Genomic DNA, 13,155 nt, shown 5'->3' with positions numbered 1-13,155 from the left:
TTTTTAACTTAGCCAAATAGCAACAAAATAATAAAAAATAATAATTGTTCAATGTGCATCAATGATCATACTTATCAGGGTTGCCGCTCGATCGAGGTTTAAGGGCTGCTCGGACGGCGTCGGAGAGGAGGGAGGAGGAGGAGATCCTCAGGTGGAGGCAAAGCTAGAGAATCAGTAAAAATAGAAAAAACACCCACGAACACACAAGAAGAGGCGGAGAAGGAGGAGAACAAGCGAGAAGAAGGGAGAGAAGGGAGGAGGAGAAAAATACCTCAGGTGGAGGAGGTCGGGGTTGGTCGGTCGGCGCCGAAGAGGAGGGAGGAGGAGAAGAGGGGAGTCGGACGGTCGGCACCGGAGAGGAGGAAGATGGGTGGCTAGGGCAGCACTGGAGAGGAGGAAGACGGAAGCTAGGGCAGTGCCGGAGAGGAGGAAGATGGAAGTTGGACAAGAGGAAGACGAAAGTCGGAGAGGAGAAATAGGGGGAGTAGCTAGGGCAGAATGAGGGATCGATCGGGGTCGGGCGCTGGGTTTTGAGGGTTTCTAGCCTTAGACGACGCTTATAAGCGTCGTCTTGGATCGACGCTTATACTAATCGTGTTTACTCGACGCGTATGAGCATCGTCTTAGGCCGGGAACAACAACGACACTTAAAAGCATTGTCCTAGGTTCAGTTCTCACGCTTTCCATCAACAGTTTCGCTAGACGACTATGACGACACTTTTAAGCGTCGTCGATTCTTTGAAATTGCCAAAGCTCTTAAAAAGCATCGGCAAAATTTGGCAAAAGCATCGTCGATTCTTTGAAATTGCCAAAGCTCTTAAAAAGCGTCGGCAAAATTTGGCGCTGCAGAAACTTTTTCCGACGCTTTTTCCTTACGTCGGCAAAAAAGGGTCGGCTTTTTCTAATTTTACTGTAGTGATATGATCATAATGCTTTATAATACTTGAAAACAGATCAGTTTAGATTGAAATATATTGATTATGTTAAAGCCGATTAACTCTAAAGCCTTATCATGAAGTATGCTCTCCTAGATTTTGTATTTGTTTTGACTTGTATTTACTCCTTGTGGTAGTTTGTATTTCTTCTCTACAACACTGTACTTTTGGCATAGATGAAATACAATGTTTCTCTTGAGTTATGATCTTTTAGATTGTCATTACAATGTTATCCATTTCACTGCTATTCATTCTTTTTGATGATGACAAAAAGGGAGAGAAATATAAGAGAGAAACTAGAAGCAAATTCTATAAGAAAAATTATATAGGGGAGAAAATATGAGCATCAACCTTAAACTAAGAGGCATATATTATGTACTTAAGGGGGAGACATGTGACAAAAAGAAATTTTGAATTTTGACAAAAAGAAAATCTGAATTTTGGCATATAATCATAGAGATTTTTCTTACCTCGATACATAACATGAAACTCTTGTTTTGGCACAAATTTTTGGAAATTTTGCTTTTAATAATATACAAGAGTAAGGGGGAGCAAAGCTGAAATTCTTTTGACATTCATTTGGATAAGATAGGGGAAACTTTTGGTTCGTTAATACATACTTTAAATTGGACTATTTTGAAACTCTTGAACCAAAAGCACGTTATGAATATTAAATTTAATTTTTCATATGAATGCCAATTTATTTATACTCAATGTTTTGTAATCATTAAAAAGGGGAAGATTGAGGATCCTAGTATTATTTTGATGCTTATAAAGCCATTAAGGCCATATGGAAGTGCTAATGCCATTAACTCAAACGGTTCTTCAAAACAAAAAGCTACCCAAACCTATAAAACCCTCTCCAAGGTCCAGATTGATACTCCAATAGCACCAAAAAGACAGCTCACTTCTGGACCAAAGAGAAAGGAGGTTCTTGTACATTCTGAATGAAGGACCAAGGCTAGGGCAGACCGGGCAGTGGATCCTCCTTGGGAAAAAACTCCGCCACCTCAGCCAGATTTGGCTCCTTCGTCACTTTCGTCTTCGATTCCGAAGCCAGAATCTCTTTCCACCAAAATCGTCTCCCCGAAAGGAGAGTCGATTTCGGGTTTCTAGAGAAGGAGAACTTCCATCTAGGTCAGAATTTGAAGGAGATGGGATAGGAATACTTGTGCTCCTTGAACCTTCCAACATATCTAGACTTGGTATATGAGTTCTACAGCAACGCCAGATTTGGATAAGGTTAGATCTTGTCCAAGATCAAAGAGACTCCTCTCCTAATTTCAAAAGAAATTCTTGGGAATGCCCTTAGGGTTCCCATTGATGGAGAAAGTTTAGATCACCTAGAGGACCGAAAAGCAGGGGTCAGCATCATTCTGAACAAAAAAATTTCAGAGGAATGGACAGAAGTCAATGCAAACTAGTTGAATGCAGAGATGCGTTTGCTGCATCACATAGTCAACAAACTGCTGTTCCTAAAAACTGGAAGGTTTGACTATGTCTCTAAGAGAGACATATTGGTCATGCACTATATCATCCAAGGTCTTCCACTGAACCTTTCTTGCATGATGATCAGATATATGGAAGATCAAGGTCAAAGGAAGGGAGGTTCACTTCCTTATGGTATGGTCTTGACACTGGTTTTTATTTACTTCAATGTGAATCTGGAAGGAAAGACCAAGAAGGAACTGCTGAATTCAGATGTCTACAATGACAAATCACTGAAGAGAATGGGATTTGTCAAACTTGGGGACAAATGGACTCACAAAGGCAAATGACCTCAAGAGGAAAGTGGTCAAGAGTCTCCAAGGCCACTTAAAGGAAAAAGAACTGCCACTGAGATCCCTCAGAAAGCTGCTGAGGTCAATCCACCTCCACTAGTCCAAATTTCCACTGTTCAGCCACTTCGACTTGAGAAATGGCAATTGAAGCTCATTGGGGACAATATCATCAATGCATTATTCAACTCCAAGGTCTGCTGGAATTCTGTTTATGATCTCACTAACTTGACCAAGGAGATAAAAGTGAAACTTCAAAGACTGAGACATTTGCAGCTAATCAACAAAGAAGAATTACTGAGATTGAAGAACAGTTGAAGCAGCAAGGAAACTCAATTCAAGGTTCACTACAAGAGCTGAAGGAGGAGCACTCTCATCTCTCTACCTCCCTCTCTGCTCTAGACTCCAAAGTGGACAAGCTGATAGAAGAAAAGAAGGAAAATTGGTCTGGACCTTCAACCTCATCAAAACCTTCAGACCTAGACTGAACCCATTTTTTTTCTTTATTTTTTATCAAAAATGTTTTATGTTGTATTTGTCTTTATACCTTTTTAGTACTTTTGTATTTTGATTGAAGATATCAATTGTATTTTGATTGTGTACTTCATCCTTTTTGCAATGAATATGCTTATTCTCTATCTCATTGCTTCTTTGCTCTGATATATTAGTACCTTATTGGCTCTGATCTTTCTCTCTTTGACAATATCATTAACCTTTAATGCTAAAGATCAACAATTTTTTGTTGATGACAAAAAAGGGGAGAAGATATGAAAAGAATCTTAAGAAAAGAAGAAAGAATCTTAAATAAAGAAGACTGTTAATTAAAGAAGACTATTAAATAAAGAAGAATGTTAATTAAAGGGGGAGAAGAAGAAAAATGAAAAACTAAAAGGCCAATCTTAAATAAAGAAGTTTTCTACATAAGTTAATTATTTGCAATTGACAGGGGGAGCATCTAGTCTGCGAACTTGCTAAATTTATGACTTTAAATGTTATAATTGTTCTAAACTTTAATGCAAAATTCTTTAAGACTCAATGGTTTTGTCATCATCAAAAAGGAAGAGATTATTAAACCTAAAGGATGAATTTTGATGATTACAAAAAACTTGAGTTAATGTTGTATACTGATGCTGTTGGCTTGATTGTGAAGATCGAAAAGTCAAGAAAAATCAAGAAGAAAAGAAGCACTCCAAATTTTTTTTTCAGACACTTCATTGGATACTGTTCTAAAAGAAAACCCCTAAGTGAAGAGGACATGTTAGAGTCGACTCTGGCACGGCATCTGCCTACTGGCACATTAAATGAGTCGACCCCCGCAAGACTTGAGTCGACCCCAGTGTAGTTCAAATTTCACAGAGAGCTTTTGCCGCCTGAGATATTTCTTCATGAGCCGACTAGTTGACCCCCGATATCAATGAGTCGACCCTTGTGTTTCAAGAGTCGACCCCAGCTCAGTCTCAGCGTTAGACAGAAAGTCAACCTCTGGATTTCTCATGAGTCGATCCTTATGTTTAAAGAGTCAATCCCCGATCTCAATGAGTCGACCCTTGTGTTCCAAGAGTCGACCCCAGCTCAGTCTCAGCATTGGACAGAAAGTCAACTTCTGGATTCCTCAATGAGTCAACCCTTGTATTTGTTGAGTCGACCTCCGATGCAGATGAGTCGACCCTTGGGTTTGAAGAGTCGACCCTTTGAAGCTGCTGCTGGATGAGCCGTCTCAGGATTTTGTTGTGCCAACCCATGATAAGCACGAGTCGACCCCTGATAAGTATGAGTCGATTCCTATACACCTGGCACCTCGACAGCTAGTGTGTAACAATTTTTGTCTTTTTTCCTCACCGATTGCTTTCTCATCAGAACAGCAAGAAATCTTTTGAATTCCTCTGAGGGAGCTATCTATAAATTAAAAGGAACCACAAAAGGGGAAGCACAGAAGAGAAAACAACAGAATTGAGAATATACTTTGAGAAAATCGCAAGAGAAGAGAGAAAAAGAATTTTCAAGTTCATCATCCTCACCTGCTTTCTTTTGAAACCATTTTTCTGTGAGGAAATCAGTTGAAACTTCTCATCCACTGATTCAAGAAGAGTTGGTGCTCAGCATTGGAATCTTCATCAACAGCCAACCTCTTTATCAGCTTCAGCAGTATTTTTATTATTTCATTCTAATTTATTCTTAAGCTGTAGTTCTGTTACAACAATCCTTTGGTTGAATTTCTTGTTGTTGTAACTGTTTTATTGATTGAAACTTGTAAATGCATTTTCAAGCCTTAATTGGAAGTTGCTAAATTGGGTTATTCAGCAAGAAAAAGTTTGTGGTTGATTTATCTGAAAATCAATTGGGTTGTTTGTGAGCCCGGAAAACAAACTGTATAAAGGTTTGTGGTTGGTTGCCTGTGAAAACCAACTAGGTTGTTTGTGAGCCCCAAAAAAACAAACAGGGATAGGTTTGTAGTTGGTTGCCTGGAAAAACCAACTGAGTTTTTGATTATGAGCCCGGAAAATAATCAGGCTGTAATCTGCTGGATTATAGTGAACTCTCAAGCTTAGCTTGGGAAATAGATGTAGGTGCTTGGGTGTGCACCGAACTACTATAAATCTCCTTGTGTTTGTGTGTGGCTTGCCTTCTTTCTTGCTGCATCATTTTTACTGTTTTCCTTACTTTGCTTACTGCATTGTTTATGTTTCTCTATTTCTGCTGCTAAGTTCTCTGAGTTTGTTTAAAGTTTTAAGTTGTTTCATAAGTTTTAGAAAAATCCAATTCACCTCTCTCTTGGGCTACATATCTGGGCAACATCTATTTAGAGCACTGCCCCAAGATTTTTCCTCAAAAGTAAGTAGGACAAGTTATGATTTACTCCCTTTGTGATCATCACATGAATATGCAGCAATTGGAACAAAAGAATTAACCTTAATATGTAAGGCATCATGCATGGCGATTATGGAACTGACGGTAATAGGTTTGTTATATATAATTACGCATTGCCCATTCTATTAGGGACTAAGAGATAAAATTTTACTTTTTGCAGGACTGGGATTCTCTCTTCAATTTCTAAGTTGTTTACTGGAGTCACTGGGCCCAAATATGACGCGAAGTATCTGCACCTCAAAATACGAGAATTACTTGGTGAATCAAGGCTTCATCAAGCTATAGCTAACACAGTTATTCCAGCTTTTGATATTAAGCTTCTTCAGCCCACCGTGTTTTCCACCTTTGAGGCATCAGTCTACCATCCCTCCATAACCTGATCTCCTTTCATGTTTGTTTAATGAATACATCATTTTTTTAAGTCTCATTTTCCTTTTTGTGCGCAGGCAAGGAATACACCTCTGAAAAATCCTCTTCTATCTGATATATGCATTAGCACATCTGCAGCTCCAACCTATCTTCCTGCCCACTACTTTGAAACAAAAGATGCCCAAGGAAACAAACAAAGCTTTAATCTTGTCGACGGAGGGGTTGCAGCAAATAATCCAGTAAGAGTTTATAGAATGATATCATCTTTTGTAACACAACAGACTTCTAACCGTATAATCTAATAACTTAACAGACATTAGCAGCGATGAGCCAAATTGCAAAGGAGGTCTGTGTGGAAAACAAAGACTTCCATTCCATCAAACCAGTGGACTATAGCAAATTCCTTGTAATCTCTCTTGGGACCGGATCAGCAAAGTTGGAAGAGAAGTTCACTGCACAGGAGGCATCCAAATGGGGTGTACTAGGATGGTTGTACGACAGTGGTGATACGCCATTGATCAACGCTTTTACTCAAGCCAGTGCCGATATGGTTGATATCCATTTATGTGCAATGTTCCAAGCGCTCGCTTGCAGGGAAAACTATCTTCGCATACAGGTAAACTTTACCACTTTATCATGATGAGCAAAAAAGAAAAAGAAGCTTTTCCCCTGTTGCGGCAAGGAATATGATTATGTTCACGTTGTTAAATATTAGGATGACAACTTGATTGGAAGCACATCATCTGTGGACGTCTCAACAAAGGAGAACTTGCTAAAGCTTGTGCAAATTGGGAGTGATCTTCTCAAGAAGCATGTGTCGAGGGTGAACTTGGAGACTGGCTTGTTTGAGGAGGTCAAAGGGGACGTAACCAATGAAGAAGCGCTCACACGTTTAGCCAAGCGTCTCTCTGATGAAAGACGGTTGAGGTTTGGGAAGATGCGTGACAACTGATAGCATGGCTTAGCCCTGCTTTGCAATGGTTTTTAACCCACAATATGTTTCCGTTACCAAGGTGTAATTTTAAGTTTGCTTGGAGCACAATAACCTCCTAATCCTGCGACAGCTGTGTGTTTATGTCGAAAGGAGAGGGGAGGGGGAGGATGGAATGTCTAAGACTGTGATTTGTTGGACTAGATAAAAGGCTATCGATCACTGGAGAATAATTATGGGAATTTCTCAGAGTATTCATCATTAGGAAAAAGCTGTAAGTTTGAACAAGTTCAATAAATTTGCCAGTAATGTAGTAGGAAACCTCACTAAAGCTCCAATTATTTGAAGTCACTTGTTGCCGTTGTTCTTCCTTGTATAAATAATATGGTAAAATATCATGCAACTCGTGCTAATAAATAAATAGCTAACAAAATTTATTAATCAATTAAATCTGATGTTCACCAACTTACATTATAAACAACTTATACCACATATAAACAATTCTTTTTGTACAGAATATTCATATTTAAAAAACCACAAGTTTGTTCGCAATGGAAGTTTGGTAAGCCTCGTGCCCTTAAACTCTGAATTATATATATATATATATATATATATATATATATATATATATATATATATATATATATATATATATATATATATATATATATGTATGTATGTATGTATGTATGTATGTACGTATGTATGTATGTATAAAGCTCCAATTATTTGAAGTCACTTGTTGCCGTTGTTCTTCCTTGTATAAATAATATGGTAAAATATCATGCAACTCGTGCTAATAAATAAATAGCTAACAAATTTTTTTAATCAATTAGATCTTATGTTCCGCAACTTACACCATAAACAACTTATACCATATATAAACAATTCTTTTTGTACAGAATATTCATATTTAAAAAACCCCAAGTTTGTTCGCAATGGGAGTTTGGTGAGCCTCGTGCACTTAAAAGCTTGATTTGGCTCCATTCTAGTAGATCTCCACTCAGATCTGATCTAGTGTAGATTGAATAACGGAATTTTGGGACCTCAAGTCTATGCATCGAGTAACTTTTTAATTTGACCATTTAATACATATGTTAGAGGTCCCCAAATCATATGATCTTTAGTTTGTAAAAAAATTAAAGGTAGCAGATGACTTAAAATGGTTCAAATCATCGGTGTTTTGGGGATAACTAGAAAAGGCGATAGAATTATGCCAATGCTAGAAAGAAGTGTCAGAAATAGATTAAGCGAGCTCAGCTTTGCCGATGCTAGATAAAAGAGTTCTCTTGTTATGGTTTCCGGCAATGCTTCTTTGCATCGGCACGTTAAAACTATTTTATCGATGCTTTTTTTGAAGTGTCGTAAAATCTATGATGCTTTAAAGCATCGTCGGAAGCCAATAAACATACAAACCTTAGCTCGACTCAGCCTTGCCCTTTCTAAATTTTTTCTCTCCTGCTCCACTGCCTCCCTCGGCCTCCTCCACCTTCCCCTCTCCTAGCCTCCTCCTCCTCCTTCCTCTCACCCAGCCTCCTCCTCTGTCACTAGCCTCTCTAGGCCCCCGGCATACTCTTCCTTTGCCTCTCGCCCGACCTCCTCCTCCCTCACCAGCCTCTCCGCCGGCCTCCTCCTCCATCGCTTCTCGCCCGGCCTCCTCCTCCATCGCCTCGTCCTCGATCCTACAAAAGGTTAGTCCACTTGCATCTTTTCATCCTTCCAGCTATTTACGATTGTTCTTTAGCATTAGCTGCCGCAATTTATTTCTGTTCATTTTGGATACCATGGGGAACCCAAGATTTTCCCTCAAAAGTAAGTAGGACAAGTTATGATTTACTCCCTTTGTGATCATCATATGAATAAGCAGCAATTGAGAAACAAAAGATTTAACCTTAATTTGTAAGGCATCATGCATGTTGATTATGGATCTGACTGTAATAGGTGTGTCATATATAATTACGAATTGCCCATTCTATTAGGGACTAAAAGATAAAATTTTACTTTTTGCAGGACTGGGATTCTGTCTTCAATTACTAAGTTGTTTACTGCAGTCACTGGGCCCAAATATGATGGGAAGTATCTGCACCTCAAAGTACGAGAATTACTTGGTGAATCAAGGCTTCATCAAGCTCTAACTAACATAGTTATTCCAGCTTTTGATATTAAGTTTCTTCAGCCCACCGTCTTTTCCACCTTTGAGGTATCAGTCTACCATCCCTCCATAACCTGATCTCCTTTCATGCTTGTTTAATGAAGACATCATTTTTTTAAGTCTCATTTTCCTTTTTGTGCGCAGGCAAGGAATACACCTCTGAAAAATCCTCTTCTATCTTATATGCATTAGCACATCTGCAGCTCCAACCTATCTTCCTGCCCACTACTTTGAAACAAAAGATGCCCATGGAAACAAACGAAGCTTTAATCTTGTCGACGGAGGGGTTGCAGCAAATAATCCAGTAAGAGTTTATAGATCGATATCATCTTTTGTAACACAACAAACTTCTAACCGTGTAATCTATAACTTAACAGACATTAGCAGCGATGAGCCAAATTGCAAAGGAGGTCGTCTGTGTGGAAAACAAAGACTTCCATTCCATCAAACCAGTGGACTATAGGAAAGTCCTTGTAATCTCTCTTGGGACAGGATCAGCAAAGATGGAAGAGAAGTTCACTGCACACGAGGCATCCAAATGGGGTGTACGAGGATGGTTGTACGACAGTGGTGAGACGCCATTGATCAACGCTTTTACTCAAGCCAGTGCCGATATGGATGATATTCATTTATGTGCAATGTTCCAAGCGCTCGCTTGCAGGGAAAACTATCTTCGCATACAGGTAAACTTTACCACTTTATATCATGAAGAGCAAAAAAAGAAAAAGAAGCTTTTCCCCTGTTGCGGCAAGGATTATGATTATGTTCATCGTTGTTAAATATTAGGATGACAACTTGATTGGAGGCACATCATCTGTGGACGTCTCAACAAAAAAGAACTTGCTAAAGCTTGTGCAAATTGGGAGTGATCTTCTCAAGAAGCATGTGTCGAGGGTGAACTTGGAGACTGGCTCGTTTGAGGAGGTCAAGGGGAAGGTAACCAATGATGAAGCGCTCTCACGTTTAGCCAAGCGTCTCTCTGATGAAAGACGGTTGAGGTTTGGGGAGATGCGTGACAACTGATAGTATGGCTTAGCCTTGCTTTGTAATGGTTTTTATCCCACAATATGTTTCCGTTACCAAGGTGTAATTTTAAGTTTGCTTGGAGCACAATAACCTCCTAATCCTGCGACAGCTGTGTGTTTATGTCGAAAGGAGAGGGGAGGGGGAGGATAGAATGTCTAAGACTGTGATTTGTTGGACTAGAAAAAAGGTTATCGATCATCGGAGAATAATTATGGGAATTTCTTAGAGAATTCATCATTAGGAAGAAGCTGTAAGTTTGAACAAGTTTAATAAGTTTGCCAGTAATGTACTAGGCAACCTCAGTTAAATTATTTGAAGTCACTTGTTGCTGTTGTTCTTCCTTGTATAAATAATATGGTAAACTATCATGCATATTGTGCTAATAAATAAATAGCTAACAAAATTTATTAATCAATTAGATCTTATGTTCACCAACTTACACCATAAACAACTTATACCATATATAAACAATTCTTTTTGTACAGATTATTCATATTTAGAAAATCCTAAGTTTGTTCGCAATGGAAGTTTGGTGAGCCTCGTGCACTTAAACTCTGAATTATATATATGTGTGTGTGTGTATGTGTGTATGAGAGAGATAGAGGGGAGGAGAGAGAGAGCTTGATTTGGCTCTACTCTAGTAGATTTCCATTCAGATTTGATCGAGTATAGATTGAATAATCAGATTTTGGGACTTCTAGTCTATGCATCAAATAACTTTTTAATTTGACCATTTAATACATAGGTTAGAGATCTCCAAATCATATAATATTTAGTGTGCAAGAAATTTAGAGGTAGTAGATGACATAGAATGGTTCAGATCATCAATATTGTTGGTGTCAACTAATCTCAGCCACCAAATGGAAACTTGCACAAGAAGAAATAATCCTAGCCATTGCCTCATTGCTAATTTTAACTTCAAATATCCTCCTTTTTGGTAGACTCTATAGGAAAAACTCACCTTTTCTGGCGCTTTTTATAACCTTTAGCGACGCTTATAAGCATCGGCTAAAGTTCCGGCGATGCTAATCAAAGCGTCGCCGAAGCGTCGGCGATACCGGAGTGGAAAAACTTTTTGCCGATGCTACATGAAATCATCGGCAAAAATGGAGATTTGTCGATGCTAATAAAGCGTCGGCGAATACCAAACGGATAAATTCCTCACGGTTTTGCACGTGGTTTTCCCCGACGCTTTAAAGCGTCGGCAAATCCTGATGCTTTAAAGGGTTGGCAAATTTCTATTTTGCCGATGCTTTCATGTAAGCATCGACATAACCCTAACTTACACTGACGCTTTAAAACGTCGGCGTAGGCGTGCCGGGCAAGCCATGATGGTTTTTACCGACGCTTAAAAGCGTCGGAATTTATAATTATTTTTAAAAAATTAAAAATACAAATGCATATGCCATAAAACACACATTATACAATATGAACCAAACATTCATATTACATTGACATTGACACAAACATTCAGATCATTCGAAATATTTATATTGTCATATCTGATTAAATTTATATAAAAAGTTTAGAATTACAATGTACTTTAAAAAATATAAAAAACACATACATATCAAACTCCATAAAAAATAATCTACAAAGTATCAGGGATGGGATCAGCTCCATCATCATCATGTCTATGAGCGTTTGAAGTATCAGAAATCTACAAAAAAAAAAGATAAACCTTAGAAGTTAGGAGTAATGTGATACATTAACTCCTACATCATAATTAAAAATACGTAAAGTATTCAAATATATATAGTTATTTACCTGAGAAGGAAGAAATCGTTGTAACAAAGATGAAATATTCGTAAGCTGAGACTGCAAATTTTCTTGGTTTTGCTTCAGCTGTTCAATACTTGCTCAAAGATGATGAACTTCTGCAGTGTTACTATCTTCTTTGGTATTTTTGTATACATGCCCATTGCAGACAACTGAGTGGGGGTAACTCCAACGCCGTAACCCCCACTCGACCATAATGCTCTGGGCCCATCAATTCAGCGAGCACTTGAGCTTCGATATGATTGGTCGCATCGGATGATGATGACTCCCTGACGCGCTTTGAAATAAGATTTGTTGCCCTGTCCTATATCTCTCAAAAAAAAAGTTAAATTAATGAATGCCAATAATAGAACAAAAAAAAATTGTTGCACAAATCAAAAATGAATACTTACAACTATATCTCTTGACTCCTCTCGAACAAAGTTGCCATCTCAGTGGGTGTGAGTCATCTTATAAAACTCTATGTTATCGGGCTCCCTCCCATTATCATCCATCTACAACAAAAAATATATTTCAAAAGTATACATGCTATACGATAGAACAATTTAGATAAATTTAAAGAGTTTCAAAAAAACTTACGAATTCAGCTCTACGCTTCGCATAACTCATCGAGCCTGAAGTGTGAGGAACAGTCTGCAATGCTCGAGCAGCTCTACCAATGTTGGAATATGTCTTCCCCAAAAAATAGTAAACAATATAACATATACAATGTATAAATTTCTAATCTATAATAATAGTAAATACAATGTAAGGTATTGAAGAAATATACACAATCTGAGCTTTCTCGAAAAACCAGTAGTGGACAAGCTCCCTCCACTGATGAGAGATTACATCTGGAGGACAAACACGGGCTACCTCCTCTTCAGTCATGCCCTCGTGCTTTCAATCCACCTTTAGCTTCACCTTATATTCTTTCCATTTCCGGTTGACGGACTTCAGCACCCAATTATGGCTATTTGCAGGAAGGACAAACTTTTTCTGCACCAAAGTCAAGAATATTATAACAATGTTAAATCAAAAAATAAAATTATGACAGTAAGCAAATTCAATTATTTACCTTAATAACTCTAAGAAAATCAACCTTATACGAAGAAAATATTTTAATTTATTTCGTATAGTTGAGCGGACACAACTGACCCTTTCGTGCAACCGATCCGAGAAAAGTCGATAAAATGCTTGCAACCTTCTTGATGGGCTGTCCCAGTTCATTGCATGGACGACGATCTTCTCATCCTCATGTAGGGTCCACACGTCCCTTGCTTGAGTGGGCCCTCGTGTTCTCCTCAATCTCCCCAGTCCGTTCATAAAATAAGAAGT

General features: G+C 38.4%; 1 protein-coding gene and 1 pseudogene across 2 annotated transcripts; both read left to right on the top strand.

Moving 5' to 3' along the window:
* The first annotated feature begins 2,371 nt into the window (after positions 1 to 2,371).
* On the top strand, positions 2,372 to 7,212 carry LOC148702977 (patatin-like protein 2). The gene is made up of 6 exons (XM_088724341.2): positions 2,372 to 2,705; positions 5,464 to 5,545; positions 5,742 to 5,931; positions 6,028 to 6,189; positions 6,264 to 6,566; positions 6,666 to 7,212. Exons 1-6 carry the CDS (start codon positions 2,372 to 2,374, stop codon positions 6,900 to 6,902), a joined length of 1,308 nt encoding a protein of 435 aa, XP_088580467.2. The 3' UTR covers positions 6,903 to 7,212.
* Positions 7,213 to 7,432: 220 nt separating this feature from the next.
* Positions 7,433 to 10,056, top strand: LOC120105643 (patatin-like protein 2; annotated as a pseudogene). Its single transcript, XR_016395835.1, has 6 exons — positions 7,433 to 7,438; positions 8,632 to 8,693; positions 8,892 to 9,081; positions 9,178 to 9,337; positions 9,411 to 9,722; positions 9,820 to 10,056. The product of XR_016395835.1 is annotated as a patatin-like protein 2 (transcript).
* Positions 10,057 to 13,155: the final 3,099 nt, after the last annotated feature.

This window comes from Phoenix dactylifera, chromosome 7 (assembly GCF_051530095.1).
Source record: "Phoenix dactylifera cultivar Ajwa chromosome 7, Ajwa_hap1_PhDact_Kaust_v1.1, whole genome shotgun sequence".
NCBI classification, from domain to species: domain Eukaryota; kingdom Viridiplantae; phylum Streptophyta; class Magnoliopsida; order Arecales; family Arecaceae; genus Phoenix; species Phoenix dactylifera.
The sequence above is the reverse complement of the archived record's forward strand: the minus strand, read 5'-3'. Positions and strand labels throughout refer to the sequence as shown.

Coding starts and splice junctions, on each gene's coding strand:
- LOC148702977 (XM_088724341.2), top strand. CDS start 2,372: ATGCGTTTGCTGCATCACATAGTCAACAAACTGCTGTTCCTAAAAACT. Junction 6,190..6,263: donor GGGTTGCAGCAAATAATCCA/GTAAGAGTTTAT, acceptor ATAACTTAACAG/ACATTAGCAGCGATGAGCCA. Junction 6,567..6,665: donor AAAACTATCTTCGCATACAG/GTAAACTTTACC, acceptor GTTAAATATTAG/GATGACAACTTGATTGGAAG.